The sequence below is a fragment of the Rhinolophus sinicus genome, linkage group LG02 (assembly GCF_036562045.2).
Source record: "Rhinolophus sinicus isolate RSC01 linkage group LG02, ASM3656204v1, whole genome shotgun sequence".
Classification (NCBI taxonomy): Eukaryota; Metazoa; Chordata; class Mammalia; order Chiroptera; family Rhinolophidae; genus Rhinolophus; species Rhinolophus sinicus.
The window spans coordinates 64,849,842-64,876,813 of NC_133752.1; the positions used below are offsets into that span (position 1 = coordinate 64,849,842).

The 26,972-nt window shown below is 33.9% G+C and overlaps 1 protein-coding gene across 23 annotated transcripts in view; it reads right to left on the bottom strand.

Moving 5' to 3' along the window:
* Positions 1-26,972, bottom strand: part of ADGRL3 (adhesion G protein-coupled receptor L3) — a 748,795-nt gene that overhangs the window by 256,542 nt on the left and 465,281 nt on the right. For 19 of the 23 annotated variants that reach the window (XM_019743744.2, XM_019743750.2, XM_074324499.1 and 16 more), the window contains 2 exons: positions 23,557-23,571; positions 20,608-21,408 (listed from right to left, as the gene is read on the bottom strand). In XM_019743744.2, coding sequence (XP_019599303.2) covers positions 20,608-21,408; positions 23,557-23,571 — 816 coding nt within the window. The remainder of the gene's footprint in view (positions 1-20,607; positions 21,409-23,556; positions 23,572-26,972) is intronic. The other 4 variants (XM_074324498.1, XM_074324502.1, XM_074324500.1 and 1 more) reach the window with 1 other exon arrangement.

Below are 26,972 nucleotides of genomic sequence, written 5' to 3' on the forward strand. Positions count from 1 at the left end.
TTATATTATATTATATTATATTATATTATATAAGAGCCGGTCTTATATTACGTTATATTATATAAGACTTGGTATTATATTACATTATATTACATTACATATGACCCAGTCTAATATTATATTAAAATAAGACCCGGTCTTATATTAATTTTTGCTCCAAAAGACACATTAGAGCTGATGGTCCGGCGAGGTCTTAGTTTCGGGGAAACATAGTATAAAGCCTTCACGTTTATAAGGGAGAACCTCTGTTGTCCAATTATATAATATTAAACATCTAATCTAACCAAGTCACAGTGTCAGGAGATGTGCTAATACTCTTACTTTTCTGGATTACTTTTGGATGGCCTAAAAATGCTGTAGGCCTAGCATGCCATAGAAAAAAGCAATTCCCTTTTAAGGAAGCAATTTTAAAAAATATCATTTCAAAAGCTCCACTATTTCTTCATAACCAAGGTTTCATTCTGAAAATGTTACACTAAATTAAGGTTAGCAAAAGAGGTTTCACTAAAACCATTCAAAATAATCAGGCACTACATGAAGGATAAAGTCACTTTAGTATGAGCAGTGACTATAAGAAATCTCTGATAATGTTACTAATAATAGCACTGCACTGATGAGATTTTATATGGTTACAAAAAAAGAGAGAATGAGAGAAACTAGGAAAATTATTTGAATTTATTCAGATAATCTCTGGCAGAAAAGCTCCTGGAACAGAGACTATGACTTCTGGTTATAACTATAAATCAGCTGTCTTACCAGGTTCCAAACCATTATTGCAATGTATTATGTTTCCATGTTAGGAATTGACAATATTTCTGAAATTTGCTTAGATCTTAGTAACACTGCTACCTACTTTGCATGAAAGGAGTCAAGTCACAGAGTTGTTGAAGCTAATGTCACAAATTCGGCATCATTTTGTAAATGATCAAAATTAAGGAAGGAGGAGAGCATTACAGAAATAAAACTGATCAAATTAATTTTGAAAATATATATTTTATAAAAGAATATGACTTATCTTCACCCTATGGTTTCTATCCACTTGCTCATGCTCTCTGGAGGAAGAATGAAGCATGAACACTTTCTTATCCATAGATTCTCTTCAGATATTTGAAGATACCTGTTGATTTTGCTCCTGATCCCCCTTATTTATTTATCAATAGTATCTAGCTAGCCAGCTAGCTATGCATTTTTAGTACTTATGTGTCACTTATTATGTTCCATCCATGTTTTAAGTACTTTACAAATATTAACCACTAACTTCTTGGCAAGCCTGAGATGTAGGTTCTATTACAATTCCCATTTTATAGATGAGGATACTGAGGCGGAGAGGCCAAGTAACTTGTCCAAAGTCACAGAACTAGTAAGTGTAGGAGCCATTTTCAAACCCAGGCACTCAGATTTCATAGTCTTTAGCTAAATATCCTGATCCTTCAACCTTTCATCAAATGAATCGTACATCTCAGAATACACAACAAACTAGGCATTCTTCACTGGATGAACTCTCACATATTGACACTGCTCCTAAAAGTTGGTGCTGAGAAGTTCTGAATCAAATTCTTAGGAAATAGTCTGACCAAAAGGGAATAGTAATTTTATCCTTTATTCTTAGCCCTTTATCATCATCATCATCATCATCATCATCATCATCACAGACTTCATTCATCTTTCCCACCCACACACCCCAAACTGTTGATACAAATTTATTCTGTGATCCTCCAAATCCTTGTGAACTTGTGACTGTGGGAACTGACTGTGCTTGGGTCACTGTATTCCCAGTAAATTTTCAGTGACTGGCAAAGAGTAAATCAATTAATTTGCTGACTGATAATTAACTAAGGAGATTTTTGTTTTATTTTTCTCACATGAATGACTGTCTAGTAGTCTTCTCATTTTTGAAATATATAATAAACAACCTAAACAGGCGGTTTTGCATTTATCTGTGTTAGGTGTCATCTTTCTTTGTTATAGATGACTGATACAGACTGTTCCGAACCATATGATTCCTGTTTTTATCATCTGGTCTATTAGTAATTCCTTCCCAATGATCTGTAATCCAGCAATGCACATAGTTACATCTTCTGTATCATCATCAGTTATTGATTAAAAATATTGAGGCTGAGAGGACAAATGCAAAGCTTGTTAGGTGCCCAGAAGACCACCTTCTAGGCTGACTGATGGATCAACATACTGCTTTATTCTCATTCGGTAATTCAAGCCACTAATGAAGACATTACATTATATTAGGTCCACTCACATGAAATCAGTTATTTTTGTACATTAAAACTGTCAACTTCTAGAGATTTTATATAATTTAATCTAATCCAATCCACATTTCTTCATCTTAGTGTCATATGATATTTTGCTACATACCAACTCTACATAAAACTAAACATGTCAAACATGACTTTTGCAAGTTGTTTTATTTATTCATATTTGTTATTATTTATTTGGTAAGTCTTATAAAGAAAACTTAATCAATTTGGTTACTTGGCATGACTTGATTCTGATCAAGTATGTTGGCTCCCTAACTAATTACAAGTTTATTATCTATGAGGTCAAGGCTCTTTATCTCCCATAGCATTCAGTAAAGTATTTTGTACACGATAAACACTAAATGTCAAATAAATAAAATCAAGTATTTTGAATGTGGTCATAACTCACTCAACAAAGAATCTTCATTGAAAGTCTATATACAATTTCCCGGGAACTACCTCTTTTCAAAATCGCTCCTATAACCAATCCAACCTCTCTTGGCTTTAGTAACTTTTGGCATTTCCCACTTAAATGAGACTTACATATCTGACGTTTATAAATAAGAAGAAAAAAATCCCTTTTCCTCGTTAAAAGTAACCTCTCTCTCTTCAGGCCTATGGAAACTGAATACATACTTAATTACCCAGACAGCTTGGTCCAGATATGAAGACACAGCTGATGGTGTCATGACAAAAGAATAAAGCAAAGTAACATGACCTCCCACAATCATAATAAAATCCCTAAATGAGTCATAGTATACGCTAGGTTGCTGATTTCAAGAAATGTTAAGTTTAACCTGTTTGGCCCTCAGGCAAAATTGACTCCACCTTAAAATACTCTGATACTAGTATTTTCATATTGCTGTACCAAATCCTATATGACACTCTAATGCATAGCCCACAGAAGTGAATTTCTGGTAACACCAGGTCTAGTCAATGCAGCCTAGGAACACTTTTTTTTTTTTTTTTTTAAATCAAAATCCAGAGTTCTTAAGTGGGCTTATGAGACAACAGAGTCACTTATAGTTAGAGGAAAATATCAGCAATGACTGTGGGATTCTTTCCAATTATGGATTTCCTAGTGCTTGAATTAAGACTTCATTGGCTCTAAAATGAAGTAGACTAACACACTCAGACTATGCCTGTCAATATTTCTGGGCTGGAAAGCGCATGTAATTCCAGGATTCTTGGTAAGCTGTCTGACTCCTTTACTGGCAGTGTCTTCTTTTTTCTATCAGAGTGAATTTATTATTAAAAGATGATGGCTTACTTTTTGTTAAAGTAATCTTCCATTTTCTACCCATTGTAGTAGTCTCATGTTAGGGGAAAAAAATATAACTGGGAAATTACAATCAAGGTCCTCGGTAGTTGAATCAGTATGTGTTTATCTGTACTATTCCTTTGAAACCAAAAACCAAAGGATTATACTGTGATTTTTCTTGTAATCTGACCATTTTCCCCATTTGTCTAAGGCTTATTATACTTATCTATGGATGCCTACTGTAATATTTTCAACATGACTTACTAAAACTCATCTCTTGAAGTCTTGCTCAATATTGCTCATTTACTTCTTCATTACCGTAAACATGCTGCTAAGCCACACTACAGTCATAAGATTTTTTAAATGAATAAACAAAATCATGTAATATAAACAATGATACAGCTGCTCATTGTTTAAGCAGCTCAGCAAATAATGACCAAGTGCTACAGACGGAACAAGTGAATATTATTCCTTCTCATTAATGAAAGGCATTGAGTATAAGCTGTACATGTCAAAGTAACAGGGAGCTCTCATATTCAGGATGCAGCCAGCATCTTATCTCTGCCTATGACACACGCCGATAATCTGCCAAATGGTAAGTATGTCTGACATATCCCGGTACAAGCAATATAATCAGTTCATTTCAATCCTAAAAGGAATTGTTTTGGAAATTAAAAAAACAACAACAACAAATCAAATCCATCACATATTCATTCTAATTCATTTAAGATATTCAGTACAGAGCTGGACACAAAATTAAGAATTCAGTAAGTATTTGTTAACTGAGTGAATTACGTAAAATTTTTAGCCTTATTATATGAAATAATTTAGGAAATCTAGAGGCCTCCAAATTATCTCAGAGAAAATAGAATCTAAAATAGGTAATCATGATGGCTGTTAGCGAAATAAGAAAACAGATCAAATGTCATGCAACCAGAATGAATGACTGTATTTTTAGCTCTATATTGGAGAAAAAGTGGGTGTAAAATTAAAAAAAAAAAAAAAAAAAAGTAAAATAAAGTGAACAAAAGATCTTTGGAACAAGCAACTGCTTCTCATCCCAGTCACTAGACAAATATTTCTAGGGATAATTTTAATGATACTTATAAGAAAAGAGGTGAAGGGAGAATTGAACATAAAGAAAAGTTCTCATAAAAATGATTCTTTTGTTAAATGACACAGGATTTCAATGTACAATTCTAATTTAAAAATTAAAAATATATGAAATTTTGAGTTCCTTTTAAGCATATCAGGGTATTTAATTCAACAGATTCACATTTGAAAAGGTGCTTTGAAATTTTATAGTCTCATTCGGTTAAAGTCACCGGATGTTTCTGACTTAAGAGAGAAAATTAAGAGCAGCAGGGGGCTGGACCAAACAAAGGTTACACATCAGTCTGATTCAGGATGGGCACATTCTCTGCATTCACTGAGATCTCAGCTGGCAAAGCTGAGTGCCATTCATGCTGGCACTGAATAGCCAGAATAAATTAACAGTCAGAAAGAGTGATTGAACTCATGTAGCAACACAGCATTTCAAAACAGCTCTTCATCTGTCCAGGTTTAGGAGTCAGTGGGAATGGACAGAAGAAGGAATCATCATGTGTTACAGCCTATGTCTTAGTACACTTGGGACATTACCAATAAATGAAAAATTCAGAATTCTATCTTCTCCCACTTTTAAGTATGAAACATACATTCACCTTAAATTAAAATATGGAAATCTGAGGTTCCGCTCATGGTGAGGATGAGGCTCTACTGCATACTACTTTCCTTTAACTATAGTGACAGGTCTAACTTAATTTCCTGCCCATTTTTACCTTTTTTTGTTTTGTTTGTTTTCCCAACATATGAATAGATCACGAGTGGCTGCAAAGCACTGCATGATGGCCTAGTCTCATTGCTTCTCTCACTGTGTTCATTTATTCCAGCTATTCAAGGTGAAGATGAATGGCACCTTGCTTTTCCAGGACAAGCCTGAGAGGGGATGCATCCAGCCTGTGTCAGGCTGCTGTTCTTTTCTGTCAACCACAGAGGTAGTAATTCTATGAGGACACAAAACAGGGTCATTTAATAAAACAAGAATGATGCATTTCACTGCCAGAGCAGCGTTAACCCAAAGAGGGGTTAGTTAGTATAATTTGCTCCACAGATTCTTAGTGTATTAAGGCAATATTCATGCTAAGATATAAATTCTGTGTAAACATTGGGGAATCTAGAGTAGTGATTATTTTCCAAACTCAGAATCATCTCTAAAGAAGTATTATCCCAGGGCGTCACTTCACATCCTGAATCAACATCTTAGGGCTGTGATTTAATGGGATGGGGAATAGAAAGAAAATCTGCATTTTAACATGCTCCTTAGGTGATTTATGCATTCTTTTTGCAGTAGTCTTTAGATAGGAGATTGGGAAACACTTAAAGGCAATCAACAAAGTCGCACAGAAATTTTAAAAAATAAAAGAGAGAGACAGAGGGAGGGAGGGAGGGAGGGAGGGAGGGAGGGAAGGAGGGAAGGAAGGAAGGAAGGAAGGAAGGAAGGAAGGAAGGAAGGAAGGAAGGAAGGAAGAAAAGAAAAAAAAACAGTTTAATGTTTTATTACACTCTGTAATGCATACTAACATACTAGAAATTATGGTCTATATAGTAGTTATCAAATTTAACAGCTTGTTAAAAATAGATACTGGGTCCATCCCCAGAGTTTCTTATTAACTCTGGAATGGGACCTGAGAATTTGCATTCCTAGCAATTTCCTGTTGGACCACACTTTTAGATCCATTATCTTATATAATTTAGGAATCAGTTACTTGTAATCTATTTACAAATATGTAGGTTTGTTATACAAATAAATATAAAGAGAGTCTTCCAACTGACCAAAGTATTTAAACCTACTCATCACCGAGAAAAACAAAATATTTGCCTCCCAAAATAATTACATAAAATTGTGGTAAAACTTTAATTCTAATATTTTCTTTAGAAATATTTTTCAATATCATTACACCATGAAAAAGACCCTTCTTTCTGATAAAAAAATTATTGAATATCTCGTTTTAATGGCTAATAGTCAATGTTCAATGAACGTACTAACCTACTCCTCTCTAGGAAATATAAGCTTGAACATAAAAAGGGTATAGTTGTATACATGAAAGAGTAATATTGAATATTTCAGATGGGGAAATTTACCTGTTTTACTGTGAAAGCTACCAGCAAACATTTTAAAGTTTCATCTGTGATTAGAATGGTTGACTCTTCTTTCATTTGAATGCAATGTTCCTTTATTTAAACTTATGGTTTTCTTTTTATGTTTCCCTTTTCATTTTTTATCCTTAAAAACAACGGTGAAAACTGATGGTTTGAACAGTTAAAAGTGAAAATTTATAGAGAGTACTACTAGACCAAATAACGTATAGGGACATTAGAACTCTTTATTAAGTCTCTGGAGTAAGAGATCAACCTACGCTGTTATTCTATATTCCCATATGAGAGTAGATTCAGTCTTGCATCGCACACTGCAGGGCTCTATAATCAACAGGGAGAGGGAAAGACCTTAGGACTACCCAATACTTTGAAGCACTACAAATATTTCTTTCTTAACAAAGAAAAAGAAATAGCCCTAGAAATAGAGTAAGGCTCCTCGGTATAGTATCATTCTCTCAGTGAAGACTTTGGCACTTTCTCATTTGTGTGTCCTAGTCACAAGGGGGTGCTAGGTAGTTGGGTAACTGCCCTGAACACAATTAAAAGGCCTTTTTAAATCCCATCATAGAATTCTAAGTAGATTATTAGTACTCTATTCATAAGGACTATTAGCTTAATTTTCATAACTTTATTATGCTATTTCAAAGACTGAATATATTCACTACAGAAATTTGTTCAAACCCAGAAAAGCTCAAATTTGAGCCATTCAGAAATTAGCCACCACTAAAACTTGGGATCATATGGGAAAATATATACTATATATAATAAAAATTGGTCTATCCTATGTAAATCAATTTTAAAAAGCTTTTCATATAAATTTTCAAACATAATCAAAAGTGGAGAAAATGTATAATGAGCTAACTTCCAAATCATTTAAACCTGCTTAAAAAAAAATTGGCAATGTATAACGAGCATTTCTTACATGATTAAATATTCTTATACCACATAAATTTCTTTAGTTGCACTTTGAGACGTTACATAAGTGATCTAATTAGATACAAGTTTAATGAGAAAATAGAAATCAATATATTCAAGAAGAATGTATGTGGTATTTGGGGGAAATAGTTCTCTCAGTAAGGATTTATCAACACAGAATAACTGTGGAACTCTGTTATTACAGAGGAGTTGCACCACAGATGCATTTAATTTACATGAATTCAAATAGTTCTGTTATTGTAATTAAAATAATGTAAAATTATACTTTGTAAAGGTATTTTTTACTATGTACAATATAAATTGCACAATAATACATAACACTCCCTTTGTACTCTATAGGGATATATTTTCTAAAACTCACTATATTTTATAAACTACTCAAAGAATTTGAAAAATACTTTTAATCATATTTCATTTGTACTTTAATAGATGACTTTAGACTCTCACTCCAATATACAGTTCAACTATATGAGATGATTATTTTTGACATTCCTTGTGTGAATTCTGTCCTGCAATTCACTACGTACTTTCTATTCTGCCTGTTTTACATTGGCCATAGTAATTCATCACTCACATATAAGTCTTCTTGCTCACTGTTAGGTTTTTAAATTTTTAGCTATATCGTAGTATTTAAAATTCTTAACTCTAGAACATGATCGGCCAAGTACGTCATCAGTCCTGTTCACCGAAGTATTTTGCCATGTTCCTGAAAGCTTAAAAATTATAGTTGTTGTAGAAATCTGGAATATGTGACAAGTCAATATACTCATATTCTGGGAAAAATTAAGTGAGGATGATATAGTAAATAATTTTTAAGCAATTTAAGTTGAAACACATGATAGTTCCTACTATAGGTCACAACTAAAATTTCAGAGTAAAATTTTCCTATTCTGACAAAAGAAGGCTTCTTTGACTAACAATGTAGCGATTCTGTAGAAAGAGTTATAGAAGTTAAAGTTTGGTGCTTTGCCAAGTTGCAATCCTGGCTTCTGTCAGTTATTAAAGCCCACTTGGGGCCAAATCGGTCTATATTACTAAAAAAGGGAAATTCCAGTGTAAGATCTTTTCTTACTTATCATTTCATAGGTACCAATACTTGACTTGGTATATTTCTTTCTGTGGGATAACTGATCACATATTACTTGTCTCTAGCCTCCACACTGACCAGGATTTTAAAATCTGTGGTGCCAGTGAAGAAAGTTGTCATTCCTATCTTCCGTTATGGCTAATTATTATTCACCTGGGCAATCACGCACAAACTGCTCTGTGGCCTTCCCTAACACATCCTGTCTCCTCTCACCAACTGAGGGACAGTACGGTATTCTCCACTTTTACATTATTTTAAATATTGCTATAATGAACACTCTTGTACAAATCTCTCTGCACACAAGTATGACTGTTTCTCCAGGGAGGAAACTTAGAAGTGGATTTGCTAGTATGTAAGATATGCCTATCAGCTAGACATAGAATTCACTAGATATAGCCAAGTTACTCTTACAAAGTGGTTGTAACAATTTACATTCCAATCAGCAAGATATGAGCATTCCACACTTTTTTCCTTAATTTTACCTTTAACCACTTGAGGTAATTAACTAAATCTTGGAAAATAACTTTTTAACATTTTAAAGTACATGCTCTTTCACCACCTTCCCCTTGAAAAGGGGGAACTCATTCTTATCCATTTATTTTTAGGAGAAAATATAGTTATTTCCCTTTTATTCCTCTCTTCCCTAACTACATTCTTTTCTTTCTTCACTTTACTTTTTCACCAGTCTGCCAATCTACTCATAGAGAGTAACCATGAAAGTATTGTTAACAATACATCTGAATTAAGAAACTGGAAGTAATACATGTTAAGTGTAATCAAATCTAATAAAGAGCCAGTCCCCAAATCTCTAGTCTTTCAAATTGCTCAGACTTTTTGCAAAAGTTTCTAAGTCTTTCAATCCTCCAATAATTCAATCTGTTTCTTCAATCATTTCCAAGAATACACACACACACACATACACCAAATCTATTCACCATTATATCAATTATATTGTATGCTTGTGTGCATTATAATTTTTTTTCCCATTGTAAATATAAAGTGTGTCAGCTTCATGACTCAGAGTCAAACAAATCTGAGCTTTGAAGCCCTCGCCACCATTTACAAACTGGGTTTCTCTGGGCAGGTGACTTTACATTTCTGAGTCTTAGTTTACTCATCTGTACCTCACAGCATCTTCTAAGGGTTAAGGTATATATGTTCACATACCTAGTGAGACAGGATAGTTAGTATGTTGCTAAAAACAAAAAAAGCAGCCATATCCTGAAACTCCAGGTTTTGGAATGTCGCCTACACTCCAGGACAAAGATATCAGAATGCACCTTGAGGTTAATAAATTATCTCAAATACCTTTTGGCCAGACAAAGGAGCAGATCTGATAGACAGGAATGGGTTATTTCCTTAATCCCTTCAGGATGAGCAAACAAGAAAAACCTGATAGATGAATTCCATTAGAAGGCTCCAGCCCCCTTCCTTCCCCAAGCAGGCAAGGGAAGTATAAAAGTAAAAACTTTTGCCTCAGTCACTGGGCACTCTCATTCGGGATCCCCTCCCACTCAGGAGCTGCAACCTCTTCTCCTGCCTCTAATAAACCATCTTCCTTTACCACGTTTTGCCTCTCCCTGGTCCGTGTGTCCATTTTTCGGCTTCACAAGACAGGATCCTGGCCCACACCCAGAAACTTCCAGCAGATCCAACATCATTTATATCATTTGGGGACTCACAGAAAAATATTCCTACTTCATTAGCACATTATGGAGGGGACGGTGGGTGCTCGACAATACTGTGCCCTTGTCCTTGCTCAGACTGAATATGATGGGTCTGCTCTGCTTGGCATTTGCTACATTAGCTAACCTGCTTTACTTACATTCTAGAACACGTACACTGCCTTCCTGTGTTTCCCCTTGCTCCTTAGCTGTGCCACCTATATTCCTTTTATTCACTGAAGGAGGCAGCATAACATAGCAGAAAGTCAGACTAGGACTCTAACTGCAACTCCGGTCAATATATGTGACGTGAGTTATTTACCTTCTCTGGTCCTCAATTTCTTTATCTGGAAATGAGGATGATGCTTTCTTTGCATGATTAAATTTGATAATCTATGTACATGGCCAGAAAAGACAACATTCTATTAACAGTAGGTAACACTATTATTTTTTGACACCCTCCCCACCCTGTTCTGTTTCCACTTGTTTTCATTATTCTGTAAGCTCTGTAAGGGCAGAGTCAATGCCTGTCCCGATCATAGTTGTAACCACAAACCACAGCAGAGCACTTGGTCTCAGCTATATTTAAAGACAAGTCTCCTGAGTAAAGTAAGGAAGAAAGGAAGGGAGGGAGAGGAGAGAAAGATGCAATCAATCAATCAATCAATCAATCAATGGGCTTCTGACTTAAGCCCAATTTTGACTTCCTGCTTCTGCATTCTACAGCAAGTCTAATTTTGTACCAGAATTTCACTTTTCATCTTAGCTTGTTCTTATTATGTCCAATTCCACTTTCAAGCTATTCCATAAACCACTACCACTTACATCTCTCAGGGGGTTTCTCTTTAAAAATATAAAAGTCTAAAATTTTTGTTTAATATGATAATATATATGTTACATAGTAAAATTATCATAGATTTTTGAAAAGTTTAATAATATGTTTTAAAAATCACAGTCTGTTTTATATTTTTATTGAGTAGAGTGTTTCTAACAAAAATGCCATTTTCTTTTGTTTTCAAGGTACAAATTTCTTCAACGACAATTCTTTTTAAAAAAACAGCGTAAGGGTTCATTCTAAGTCATAAAATCAACAAATACCTAGCACTTTACTTGCATTTGTATATTATTTTGTAAAATTGTTTTTAACATTATTTTAATAATTCAAATTTTGAGGTTGAAATATTTCAGCCACAAGACACTTCAGAGAGAAAACACTGAATAATTTTAATTTGTATCTTCATTTGGGGTAAGTACATGAAAAGAATTTGGCCATGAATTTGTACTATTGAAGGGCATACAAGGCAAAAAGGCAGAATTCTTATTAAGCAAGAAAAACAAACAAAAAAAAGATAATTTTCATTTGTTTTCATGGAAATCAGACAACGTTTCATCATGTAAAGATTATACAGCGTAGTAGATTTTTTCTGTCATATATGTATCTTAAATTATTTAGTCATTAATAATTATTATCTGAGAAGTTAGCTTTCTGCTGGAAAAGTAGTTATTAAGAGGAAAATATCTTTGTGCTAAAATTCATATTTTGGCTTGTCAGTCATTTTCTAAGGTACTTGAACAACTATCTAAAATTTTAAACACAAAGACTTTACTATACTAGTATAATAGAGTCAATTCTCACTTCTCAGTGCTAATGTGGGTAGAAGCGGCGCATCCTAAAATGGAAATCAGAAATCCTGGATAATCAGAAATCTTAATTTAGCCAGTATGGCCCTTACAAGATGTGCTAATAATGAGCAGCAGAACTATTTTGGTTCCACCTGCCTGCCCTCTGCTGGATGGGCTAATGAGCAGTGAAATGGCTACAGAAAGGACAGCTGGTGTGAGTGGGAAGCCTATTCACAAGCAAGTCATCTTTTTATGACTGTGACTTGCATGTAGAGATGATTTTGATTACTTTTCTAATAATTACTATTTCTAATAATTATTACTTTGTAGGAAAAAAATAAGTTAGTACATTTGTGAACCTTTTTATCCCTTGCATCTTGTCTCCTTTATTAAGATCAACTAGATGTTAGATTAATGGCTAACACTGGGATCAGCTGTAAAGAGGAAGGTCCAGCTTTGCTTTGCACATATAGGACTGTGATTTTATATTCAGAGTGAAAAGAAGAAGCTGCCACTCTGGAAAGGATGCAAGAAAACATACAACATAGGATGATTCATCTGATGTTAAGTGGCAATGGGATAGCTATGGCAAAATTTGCAACTTTGGGCTGTGCTCCCCGAAAAATCCTCAGTAGCAATGCCCTTCAGTCAGCAGCTGTCACTATAAGCAAAGGAAGCAATCACTGGAAAGAGAGGGGGCTCCTCTGGGAAACAGCTGATGCATAAAAATACAGACCTGGATGAAATTAGCAACAAGTAGCTGACAATTTTTTTTTCTTTTTGTAAAGTTAACTCAGCTACTAAGATGTAAATTAAACTTCAGAGACAATGTGGCATCTCAAGTGGAACTGGGAAGCAATCATGACCCACAGGCTGAGGACAAGTGTGATTTAACATCTTACTACATTCAGGCTCTATTTTGTGTCTAGGGTGCACCATATTTAACTAAACCATTCAGGAAGCAAATTCAACTACCTATTAAACACGTGACAGTTTCAAAATGTTCAAGATTCTCTGCCCAGCACTCACATTACTCAGCTGTCAAAGTAAAGGGCTCAGATATATGATGTGAAAATTACATTTTAACGAGGTGTCATGTGTGCTTAAAGTTCTTATTCATCACTACATAGCTACAGCTTTTACTGGAGTCACAAATGCACTTAATTAGCATAGTATAAGGACAGAAGGTTCACCTCATCTGCATTGTTAAACTGTTTTGTGTAGGCTTTTGGTTGTTGTTTTAGAGTTTACTATCTTTAGAACATATAATGGTTATATTTACATAATTTCAAATGCCTTTCAAGGAAATGTGGGTGGGGTTTGGAAAGCAGAAGAGCAGGCATAAGACAGTAGCTACATGTCTTTTGTTTCATTTTTTTGAAGATTTTCATTAAAATATAGCTAACACATAATATTATATTAGTTTCAGGTGTACACCATAGTTATTCAACATTTATATACCTAAAGAAGTGACCACCATGATAAGCCCAGCAACCATCTAGACCAGCACATTATTGACAGTTTATTACATCCCTGTGACTTACTTGTTTTATACCTGGAAATTTGAACCTTGTATTCCCTTTCATCTTTACACTCTTTTTTTTTTTTTTTTTTTTAAATTCAATTACAGTTGGCATTCAAAGTTCTTTTATATTATTTTCAGGTATATAGAAGTGGTTAGACATTTATGTATTTTATGAAGAGATCCCTCTGATGAGTCTAGTACCCGCCTGGCACTATTCATAGTTATTACCATATTATTAATTATTTTCCCTATGCTTTACTTTATATCCCCATGACTATTTTGTAACTACCAGTTTGTAATTCTTACTCCTTTCATCTTCTTCACCCTGCTCCCCCAGCCACCCTCCATTCAGGCAACCATCAATTTGTTCTCTGTATCTATGAGTCTGTTTCTGTTTTATTAGTTTATTTTGTTCTTTAGATTCCACATATAAGTGAGATCATATGGCACTTGTCTTTCTCTGTCTGACTTATTTCACTTAGCTTAATACCTATCATCTTCATCCATGTTATTACAAATGGTAACATTTCATTCTTTTTTATGGCTGAGGAATAGTCCTGTGTGTGTGTGTGTGTGTGTGTGTGTGTGTGTGTGTGTGACTGTGTGTTTATATATATATGACACTTCTTCTTTATGCAGTCGTCTATTGATCAGTACTTAGGTTGCTTCCATATCATGGCTACTGTAAATAGCACTACAATGAACATAGGGATGCATATATCTTTTCCAATCAGTGTTTCGGATTTTTTTGCATAAATACCCGGAAGTGGAAATGCTGGGTCATAAGGTAGTTCTATTTTTAATTTGAGGAACCTCCATACTGTTTTCCATAGCAGCTGCACCAATCTGCAATCCCACCAACAGTGTATGAGGGTTCCCCTTTCTCCACATCCTCAACAATACTTGTTTGTTGATTTATTAATGATAGCCTTCTGAGAGGTGTCAGGCGATAGCTCTTTGTGGTTTTAATTTGCATTTCTCTGACAATAAAAGCGACACTGAGCATCTTTTCTATGGCCATCTGTATGTCCTCTTAGGTATATTCAGGTCCTCTGCGCATTTGTTAATTGGATTGATAGTTGTTTTGGTGTTTAGTTGCATGAGTGCTTTCCAATTTCGGATATTAACCCCTTATCACTGACTGTCTTAATCATTGGGTTGTTTGTACTGATTGCTTGATGTATTTCACTAAATCTCAACTGATAGAATTTTAGATGTTAGAGACACTAATTTTAGGAAAATTTTGGAACAGGGCTTCTCTGCCTATCCTTACTATCAACCTGAGCCTACTTCCTCTCTCCTTAAGTAGGAAATACTGAAAAAACAGCAAACAAACATTTGTATATTTGACAATTAATTGCTCGATGGGCAATTTAGAAACAAACTGGAAGAGTCAAAGAAAATACCTCATGTCTCTGTCCTATTATTAATGAATAAAGAACTCCTCATAAGGTGGTTTGGGAGAAAGAACTAAATAGTGAAAATCAGTCAACACCCGTCATTAATAATAGCTAAAGGGAAGTGATGCAATTCCTTGATTTTCTCATATGTACAGATCAAGATAGAAGGTATTGTATTAGAATTATGAATGCCAACCTGAGTATCACTCAAATAACCTATGAAATAGATAAGTATTATTTGGAGGCTTGTAATGTATATCTTACAAAATACAGCCAATTGAAGGCAATGATGAATGTAGAGTTTATATCATATTTTATAAGACAGGAAAAAGGTTCATTTAAAAGTACATTTGAAGAAAATTCTAGACCTGATATTTCTAGATTTGGTGCTCTGCTCAGAAAAAATAGAGAAAGTATTTTGACATTTATTTTATACTCAGGTGCTAATGCTTACAAGCATTTTTGATATAGGTGTCCAAAAGTGAATCACCTGGTCTCTACACAAATGTATGTTCAACAGAACACAACTGCTACTCATTTCTGAATATAACACACTTTCCATTTTCTCCAAGTTGCAGTATTTTCTGTTATTTGTCAACTGAAAAATTTGCGAATATGTTCTGAATATAAAATTTGTTGAACAGTTGATCACTTTTTGCCCTATTGCAAGACTACTGACTTTAATTTATTTTAATTACTTATGGAAGAAAGTGCATTAGGTCTTAATGTGCTTTGGTACTTCTCCTTAGCATCGGTTAAACTTCCTGTAGGTTACCAAAGCTCTTATAATCTGAGTGAAGAAGGGAAGAAGTTATGTGTGGGTGGTGGGGTAAGGAATAACAGGGGTGATATAATATTTTTATATCATAGAACTGTTGGCTTATAGTAAAGATGACTACCTGAGAAGCATACACCTAATCTTAAAACAAAATTTAGGACTCAGACTCCCATTCCCATAATATTCTGAATAGGAAGTTTTTAAAAAATATATGTTATAATTCATCATCATTTCTTAAATTATTCAACAAATCCTCATAGATCACCTGTTATTTATCAGGTACTCTATAAAGAATTTTAAACAAAAATGGCTAAAACAATATCAATAAGATTAGTACAATGTGAATCAAAGTCTCATTAGTTCCTGAACAAAGGCTTTTTATAAACTGAAAATTCTTTGCATTTGTATGTTCTTTAATCCATGAGCTATAGCTATATTATTAAAAATTGTTTCTATAAAATTTGCAAATGTAAACTATGTGAATAGCAATATCAAGTACGTCTGATTCATTTTCCCACTAATTTCATGCTGGAAAACTGCAGAAAAACGCTGGCAAAGTTCCATTTAAGATAATGCAGACTAAGTGACGAGAGTATCATGTTCTGAAAATATTTTTAGAGAAAAATGAGAACAAATTTCTAACTTTTTGAAACATTTTCCAGAAGGAAAGGCCCATTAGAGAATGTTTGAAGGAGAAACTTCACTTAGAGGCAACAAAGAACATCTAAAATACAAGTTTTTAAAACATCATATTATGGCTGGCCCGGTGGCTCAGGCGGTTAGAGCTCCATACTCCTAACTCTGAAGGCTGCTGGTTTGATTCCCACATGGGCCAGTGGGCTCTCAACCACAGGCTTGCCAGTTCAATTCCTCGAGTCCCCCAACGGATGGTGGGCAACACCCCCTGCAACTAAGATTGAACACGGCACCTTGAGCTGAGCTGCCGCTGAGCTCCTGGATGGCTCAGTTGGTTGGAACACGTCCTCTCAACCACAAGGTTGCAGGTTTCGACTCCCACAAGGGATGGTGGGCTGCGCCCCCTACAATGAGCAATAGTAACTGAACCTGGAGCTGAGCTGTGCCGTCCACAACTAAGACTGAAAGGACAACAGCTTGACTTGGAAAAAAGTCCTGGAAGTACACACTGTTCCCCTTCCCCAATAAAAACTTAAAACAAAACAAAACAAAAAAAAACCGAAAAACTCAAGTAGCCGACATTTAACTACAGTTTCAAAGTGTATTCTCTCTTCTGAATTCAATAAATATTTCCTTAAAAAAAAAGTCAAATTAAAATTAATTTCTTTATACAGCTATTGTTGAAAACAATGTTTTTCACTGATTTACCACTCCCCTAATGTTTTCTTTGAAAAGAATGCAATCATAAATGTCACAACACTGAGCCAACCTCACAAAAGACAGGACAATTAGGGGTTTGAGAATGGGTGTTGGGAAAAGCAAGGAATTAGAATTAAATTGAAATGACTTTTTTTGATATTTCTGAGCAGCTAAGTTTTTCATCATATTCATCCTTAAACTTTACCATTTGAAAATTTTAAATGGACTTTTGTTAAAAATATACATCTGTTAACATGTTTAAAGAATAGATACAATATTTTATAGCACAATTCTGTAGCAATTATCTAATTGTGAGAACTACAAATTAGATTTGCATCCACAGAGCACCTGACACATGGGGACACTGAAATCACTTCTATCCAATGAATGAATGTAGACACACAGCATTAGTAAGCATACTTTCCAGGGCTAGTGTCACAGAAGGGAGCATGACTCTGAAGTTGGGTTAAACTTTAATAGCTGGGTGATTTTTGAGTAAGTTATAGGAGCTATAGTGCCTTAGGGCCAACATTTAGAAATTGTGAATAATAATGGCCCTTGTAGGATTGATGTGTAGTTATTAGGTTAAGTTGGTTGTGCCTATCATATGTGTCATCTCATTAAAATTTAACAATAATCTTCTGATCGGGGTGTTATTTTATTTATTTATTTTTTCCATTTCATAATTGAGGAAATGAAGACCAAGAAGCTGAGCCATGTGTCCACAATCAAGCACTAGAGGCAGAACTCAAAAGCAAGTTCTTCAGACTCCCAAGCTCATGTCAGAAGCAGTATGCCACCTCTGTGTACACTTCACCAGAGGGTTTTTATATACACGAGACAAGCATATGTGCTTCTTAACTTCCAACACCCAGATCTTTTCATGGACAGAATAGTTATATTCTGCAGAAATAAAACAGATACCCCTTTACAAAAAACTTCAATAATGTGAATTTTCATTGATTAGAACTTAGTTAAAATCAGAGCAAAAATACCTAGCCTACTTCCAACAGATGGAAACAGCAAATGCACATTAGATCTAGACTCAGAATTAGTCTTTTTGACCCTAACATATTTTAAGTAAGTTGGTTTCCATACATAGACACATAAAGAGATCCATAATAAGAATTAACTAAAGGCAATTTCTTTGAAAAATGTCAATGCAATTTACTAAAGACAAACACACAGCTGAAACTGTTTGTGCGAAATAAGATGAACAGCCTCTATTATTGTTAATTAAAATTCTCATATCTACACATATCATGCATAAAATTTACTTCCCATATTTATTCTTTCCACCTCTAAACTGCCATAAGTTCACACCAAAGTATAATATTAACTTTTTAATTTGAGTATTCATGCATGAAAATGACACTTTTCCCTACAATTGTATTTACAAATTTAAAAAGGGGAAAATTTGCGCTTTGTAAAAACAGAGGAGGTCTTCATCGTTGTTTAAAAAAGAGTAAAAACTGAATCTCCTGGCTCAAGTTAGGACTTTGTTTCAAAAGCTGAACTTTATCATTTCTCAATGTTTGCCACTTTAATAACATCCTTTTAATAAATGTAAGCACTGGTTACATGTGAGCAAGATGGTTCATGTTTTAACTTCCATATATAAACAAACAAACAAAATTAAATGAGTGGTGTAATTTTCCTTACGTTCACAAGTACAATGATATATCACATATATGGATACACACATATAACTGTATTAAAGCATGTTAAAAATATTTTTGGTAAGTTTCTAAGTACTCTTTAAGGATAATTTATAAAAACTAAGAGTTTGCTTCAGTCCGTCAAATAAAAACCGGGAATGCTAATTAATTTTAACCTATTGTTCTAAATAAATATAATGCATGATCTTTCCAATAAATCAAATTTGAAATATGTTCCTGCCCCTTAGTCACTGATTTAACTAAGCCCCTCAAAAGACAATGAGTTATTTATTATTTCTTTGGAGGCAAGTAAAAGTTACTTCCTGTTCCAATTAAAAGTCAAAAAAGGTTAAGAACCACTCATCAACAGAATTTTCACTGCCAAAATATAAATTGTGGGTAAGAAGACTATCATAGGTCTGAAAGAATTGTCTTCCCACATACTATAGATGATAGAATCTGGCTTAGGTTTTCAATTGAAGGGTACACTGGATTGAGAAAACTTACCTGCACAGAGGTGAGTCAGACAATGAACTTGGTCTAGGAGATTTATTTGAGGACTTAGTAAGGAGAACTTGGTTTTGCTGCTGTTGCATATTTATGCTTCTCCTTCCACAAAACGCAACGCAACATAATATCAGTATTGCTGGACATGGAAAGAATTGCTGTCTTTCTGACTGAAGCCTCTCGGGGACTAGAGAAAATGCCACCTAATTTGGCATTCTGTCACACTAAGAAATGGAAATCATTCACATTCATTCATTCATTCAATAGTTATTGAGTCTTTATTATTACACTAGTATCTGAGAAGGTAGAAATAATGGTCAAAGAAAAATATAATAAAAGGATGAGTAAAGCAATGTTATTGGCCATATGGAACTTTAAATGTAGTTGTATAAGAAGATACGTACAAAATGAACTAAGATAGGCAGCAGAATGTCTTGCTAGTAAAATCATGATAAAAGCAATACAGAAAATAAGAACCTTTAACACATAAGCACCAAAAGAAAAAAAAAATTAAACTTTGAATTGCCATGTTACTATCAAAATTCAGACATTTGTATCTTAATTTTCTTATACGTTATCATGAAGAATAGTATGATTGCTAGTTTAAAATAATTTGGCTTCTAAACTGAGATAATTCTGCTCTGTTGCGTAAGTAAAAATTAAAAAAAAAAAAAAAGTATGACTGCCTTTGAAGAACATGGAAAGGAAACAGTATGTCCTAGAGATGAAAAAGACTCTCTAAAGAATGGTAATTAAAGGTTATCATAAGTTTATTCAAAACTGGGTTTTACGCTTTTTTCCTTATAAAACTGAGATCTATTGTTTCTGTATTAATCAGTTATGAATAGTTTCTGTGCATATCAATTAGGCACACTCAGACATATGCTCACTCAAACTGACAATATTCCCAATAGAAGTGATCACATATGATGCTCTCTTCGAGATGAATATATTGGTGTAGGACTCCGAAATGTTACTACAAGCCAACCCTCTGATGTTTTCTAAGTGGAAAACACTTTTGAGGGCAATTAACTAGGTGGAATGGCATTCTTTTTTAGCAAAGATTTTGTGTACTTCACCACACAAGGAATTAACCAGATGATAATGAAAATGCCCTTCAAAGAAGGGCCAGAGATTGGAGACTAGCTGCACAGTGGAGAAAGTCAGGTTTTTATATACTTCTTTTTTTTTACAGCTGAACGTGATTAACGGCAACATTTTTTTTCTTTTCTTTTTTTTTTAGATGGAAAGACAATGAACCATTTTCAGGTCAGGCTAGAAGGAAGATCACAAAGGAAGCCTTATCAAAATGTACAATAAAGTTATTGAGAACAAACTATAAATATTTCTCCCCCTCAAGAAACATAAAAAAGTCAAACTTACCTGATCTACTATCCAGAGGCCCAAAGTCCAAAGAATATTTCACGACGTGATAGTTATTCCACACGTAAAGAAGGTTGTCCCTGGGGTTGTAATCCACAGCTGCTATGTACTGGTATGAATTAGGAAAGGGTACATCCACCAAACTATCCTTATTTTGGTCAGTGTTGTAAATGTAGTCAATCTTATTCCCTGTGGCCTCGTTGTCATCATCCTCATATACAGATTTGACCACATATAGAATCCCACAAATCATAAATGCGTTGGAAGCTGACCTTTTATCATAGGCAGTATCCCATGTCCCTTCAATCCGCAGGGTGTAAGGGTTCAATTGACTAATAACGATTTTACCATTGTTTTGTTCTGTCGCATAGATGACCCATAGCCCATTCTCATCCACTGCCAGGTCTATGTCAGATTTGCCTCCCCATCGGTAAGGGGAGGTATCGTGGTAATTGGCATTGGCTATGATGGCCTCTCCACTCTTTATCCTAGTCCGCAAATCAAACTTTACTATGTTCCTGGTGCGCTCTTTGTTAAAGAACAAAGCTCCATCATACACTACAAATCCAGTGCCATCCACCCTGTGAGGGAGTTTGTAGGTTGTAGTTGGCCTTCCAGCAATGAAGTCATCCTTGGATGAGTACTCGGTCAGGGTATCAGTTCGGTAGGGGGTCCAAGGCATATAATAAATCTTGTCAGAAGCCTGCAGAGGGTCTTTGCACCATGCCCCTGACTGGTGGTCGGACTCAAACAAATGTTCACTCTGGTATACTCCTTTTAGTAGTCCAGGACAAAGAAAAACTGTTGGAAGGGAAATAATTAAAAATAAATAAATAAATAACTATATTAATTAAAAAATTTGACATGCAGTGTTACTTTTCACCAAATGGAATGCAACTTTTACAAGAGATAGCCATCCCCACTTAATGATTTTGCTGCATTCTTCTGAGAACACAAAGCAGTCATACACATTAATTTTGACTTTTGTTTAAAATCATTTTGATTTCATTTGTTGAATAAATTTTGCCTCTTTATGAGTAGCTGTAATTTCCTTTGGTTTTTACCTTCGTGAACATATATTACAATATTTTTGGATATACCTATACAAATGTCTTGTATGTCTTGTATTCCATAGACAGAAAAAATATAAATGTTTACACATGATGTTTTTAATGTATCTTATTTGGAAATTTCAAAAAAAAATATTGTTTTCACTCCAATGATATTAGCTGTTCAATACTTATAATTAGGTACTACATGGAAATCCAATTGTAATTAAAATATAATAATACAGGGAAAGAAAAATCCTGTAATAGCTCTTAAAACTGCTATAGCACACACAGAGCATGCAAATCACACAATTAAAAATGAGTGATGGATGAATACTGAAAGAAAAAGGAGAAAGGAAGAAAAAGAAAGGAAAGAAGGAATAAGGAAAGAGGAAAAGGTGAAAGGTTACAGAGAAGAACCCAAGATCTAGATTTTAATCAGTTAAAAATGTCCTGTTAAATATAGTAGTATTGGAACTTAAAACATGTACCTTTTACTGTTACATGAGAAGAGCATTAAAAAAACAAGATTACTTATATAGTATTTTGCTGCTCATACTTCAGGCTGAAAATGCCAAGAATTATCGGATTCACTTATTTTTAGTATGATGCAGTAGTAGCACATTGGATCAGCGGTGGTAAGAAAGCTTGGCTGTCATCTGTAATGAAGGGGCTATAAAGCAATGTTTCCCAAAGGGTGGTCCTTGAGGCTCATGTTTCAAGTGGTATAGCTAGAGGTTACACAGACAGAAAAAAAAAATGGATCCTTAGCCACATGGAAACATGTATCTTGTTAAATAGAATTGTGGCAGAGATTCCAATAGCTTAGGTATTGGAATTAGTGACTCTCCAAACAGAAGTGGGGAGGGTGAGCAAATTTTGCCAACTAACTGAATCACGGGACTCTTTCTACAGACCTTCTTTACAGTGTAGTGTTTTGGTGAACCTGCTATGGGAAACACTGCTCTAATATTTTTGCAAAGCAAACACACTGAAACATAATCATGCAGTCCATTGTTACATTTGAAATGATTACAAGTGTTTTGGGTGGAGAAATTGGAAAATCACAAAGAATTTGGATGTTTACCCAAATTTTAATGATTAATGAAAAATTATCATTTTCTTAATATTAGTGATTAGCTCTTTAACAGAAATTATAAGCCAAAATCCAGTGGAAACAGTCTCAGATGAAACTCAGCAGGATTTGGAGGTTAATTAAAAATGAAAGTATATTATTAAAGTGCCCAATGTTTTGCTTTTGGAGAAAGTAAGTGCACAAGAGGCAGGGGAAGCTGACTATCAAAATCTTCCATAGCAAGGATAAAGGGCCATCATCAATTTACACTCAATAATAAAATCGATGATTACAAACATTTCTCAGGATTCTAATATGATGGCTATAATTATAAAGGATGGGTAGGCATTGTTATCAAAATTGTATGTAAACTGTATGTTAGTTAATAATCAGCTCTTGATTACAACAGTAATTTATTTCATGGCATTTCAAGAAAACTGTCTCCTCTTTCCCCCAATAATTAAAAATTTAAATAAAAAGGGGAAAGCACACCAGAACTATGGAAAATTATCTAGTATATAAATCAAAACAAACCTAAAGCAATCACTATCCATCACCACCTACTGGATTTGTAACTACTTATTTAAAAATAAAGAGGAATAAAACATCCGGTTGAAAATTTTACACCATTAAACTCTTTTCAGATAAAATAATCAAACCAGCATTGGTCAGTGTAACAGATTACAGTGAAGTTGAGCAGCAGAAGTAGTAAATAAATTTCCATAAAATAGATATGAATTAATAACAAAATAATTTTAAGTAAATGTTAAACTGTTAAGTAACTTAGCCTATATAGTATATAATTTATGAAAGGTATTTAATTACCTTTTTGTTCCACTTCTATTGGAGAGAGAGAAGTAAAGAGAGAAAGGAGAAAAGAGAACAGATTAATGGTTTGGTATTGGCCAAGCACTTTTTATTCACCTCTTCCAAACTGAAAGTTAATAATTTATTTCACTCATACTTGCTTTATTGAACATTATGCTTTTTTTTACAAACCCATTCCTCTAGCAAAATTATTTTTTAAAGCAATCATATTATAAGCTTAAAAATACAGTATACATTTGGAAAAATATGGCAAAGGTTAATCAAGCTAAGATTGAGTAAGCATACCACTCCCAACTATAGCCATAGGAAATACAACATTCTTAATAAGAAGACCAACATTTCCATTGGATAGGGAGGTAGGAAATATACACAAAAGCTTTGAAATAGTTTGGCTTGTCTCATTTAGGAAATATTAAAGTTTATAAGACTATTTAACGTAATAGTCTTGCTTTTTACCCATCTCAAGAATCAATCTCTTCAGAAGAAAGGACTCTGTGACTCATTTCCTAAGGCCTAAGATTTTTGAGAGCTTGTCAGTCTTATGAGAAATGCACATCATGAGGCTACACATTAACAGAGAATGCTCTCACCCTGATAAATGGATTTAGAATGCTTATTGAAGAAACTTTCTTCCTCCCACTCGTCAATATTTTAAATTATTGTGGAAAACTAATGTCTTTCAGAAAAATCTGTGTCAGAAGGTTGATATAAATAATGAGCCACCTGCTCTGGCCTTTTCTAAAATTCTTAACTGAGTCTTTCAACATGCTCTTGTAAGAATACATTGAGATCCTAAAACACATTATGGTTCCATATCTCTCAGATTCCATTACTATTTTTAAGGTACTGATCAATACAAGTCAGGGAAAATTCTGGGAAACTGTAACATATTCATGAAACTCATCAAGCAGCAGCATCTTTATTCTATAAATAGTTGCCTCATCAGAAACAATTTGTCTACATCACAATAAGACAAAAAAGGATCAACAAAAAAGGTTGGGGCAGAAGTTGGGAAAGAATGGGTTCTTAACACAAACTTAAAAATCACAGCTTGCAAGTGATACAAGTCAAGATAATTTCAGCGGAATGGATGAACTGAAATATTAGGCATAATAAATAAATTTAAAACAAAAGAAAAGTTTCAAAACAACGGAAAAATATTGTTCGGGGTAATTATATTTGAGAGACTTTTGTGCTTCTACCTAAGCTCGTGTCTTCAATTAGTGTCAAAATCACACTCATTTCTCTTAACTGACTTTTGGAAACCTCAATAGGATATGTGCTAGAAGACAAAATTTTTATATATCAAAAATTATGCTTATGAAGTTACAAATGGGATTATCTTTTTCAGATTATTTGTTCTCTAATTTACAACTTTTATTTGTAACAGTATTACTAGGATTCTTAAAAACTATTACACTGTTATAATTTATCATCATCCTCAATTAATCTTTATTAACTGTAGTGTTCTCTGGACTATATGCCTCATTATAGGTCAGTTTAAAGCTTTACTTAGAGATGCACTTCATGCTATGACTAGAACACAAACAAACCTGAGCTCAGACTGACAACTAAAAGCATAACCAAGCACCTTAAAGAATTATTTAATCAGTAGTCTCAAAAGTTTGGAGTCTAGGCCCATTAAAATAAAGGTGGAGGTTGGGAGTGAGAAATCATATTAAAGCTGACATTTTTCAAAGACTAGTCTACAAAGGAATTTCTAGAACTTAATTCCTTGAAACAGTTCTAAATATACCTATATTTTTTTGGGAATTATAAAGGGAGATATTTGTATTCTAAAACATAAAATGTATACTCACACAACTTCAGTCTTATTTCACATAAAACTCTTAGGCAATCTTATACTTAAGGGCAAATATTCTAACTTCTTGGTGACTGGTGTTTCTCTCCTCAACAAATACTTAATGAGGAAGATGAGATATGTGATAAAGATATTGATAAGGTATTATATTCTGTAAATACTGTCTTATATTTTAATGGACTTTTTTTTTTTTTCCCCCAAAGAACTTTCACCACTATTTTCTCAATTGTCATTAGGTAAATTTTTGCTTTTAATTCTCTGGTTGTGGTCTAATTTCAGAGATATTGGCATAAGCTGTAGCACGCTTCCCTTTGTTACTTGCTGGTTACTCAAAATTAAGATTTATTAGGCAGTTCTACTCTGGAGAAAATTATTATGGTCTTGCCTGTGTCATGATTGGTTGTAGCTCATTTATCATTATTTGCTATTTTCAAAAGGAAGTAAAACAATCCCATAATTTAAGTTGAAACAAGCGAACACAAATCATATTCCCATAACAAAACCGGGCAAGGCAAACATAATTTGTCATTGAAAAGCTTGGTAACATTTAGGAATATCCAGTCATTGTCCATCATCTAATTCGGATTCTAGAAGCTTCCCTTACCTGAAACAAACAAACAAATTGCATGGGTACAATAAACAAGCTTAACACAGTATCCTTAACAACGTCACAGTGCCTGGCATATAATATTCAGTAAACAGCTGCTGAATTAATATATAACTCAAATAAAGGTGATTATTTCTGCTTCTTGATATTTAAAGCATACAGTGAAAAGAAAAACAGTGGTGAAACAGAATCTGGATTTACTCTATAGAATCATATGTGCAATGCATGATATCTTTAAGTTATCTGCATAATGTCCTTAAATATTTCAATGGATAGGGAGGAAAGTAAAATGTATGAGCATTTTGTATCTGTAACTCATGAAATGTAAAACTGGAGCAAAAAAAAAAAGAAAAAGAAGAAAAAAAATTTATGAATGGTCTCGAGGGTTATTTTGGCAATAAAAATTTGTTGCTATAAAACAGGCTAAAATGATCTAAATATACAGGCTGAAAATACTCCTCTCCTCTCTGTAAAAAGATTACAAATAAATGGATTGTACAATGACAACTGTGCTAGGCATTCTTTAGGACCTCCTGTCTTTTAGTCTGGTCCAATATCCTGAGTTCTGACATTAGAGTTGTCATTATTCATTTCCAAACCTCTTTAGAACTAGGTTCTCTCCTTTTCTCTCATCACTTTTCATCCACAAGCTATTTTTATTGTCCATTCAGCCTCTGCAAATATATTTATAAATTTTCTTAAAGTGATTTCATTGTTGTCCTTTGTCAAACTTAACATCATAAGCTGTATCCTGTGGTTAGAGTAAATGACAAATTTAAACTAAGGGTAATTTTATTCTGTATAAAAGGAAGAAACAAGAAAAAAGAAGACTAGTACAATTTCCCTTCATTTCTCAACAGTTCATAAAATAGATATAATATATAGTCATGTTATTGTTTAGAAAATAAAATGTTATTAGTTCTATCCATATCTGTACCGTATGCAATACTTTTAAATTGCATTATTTAATTAGAAAAGGTATGG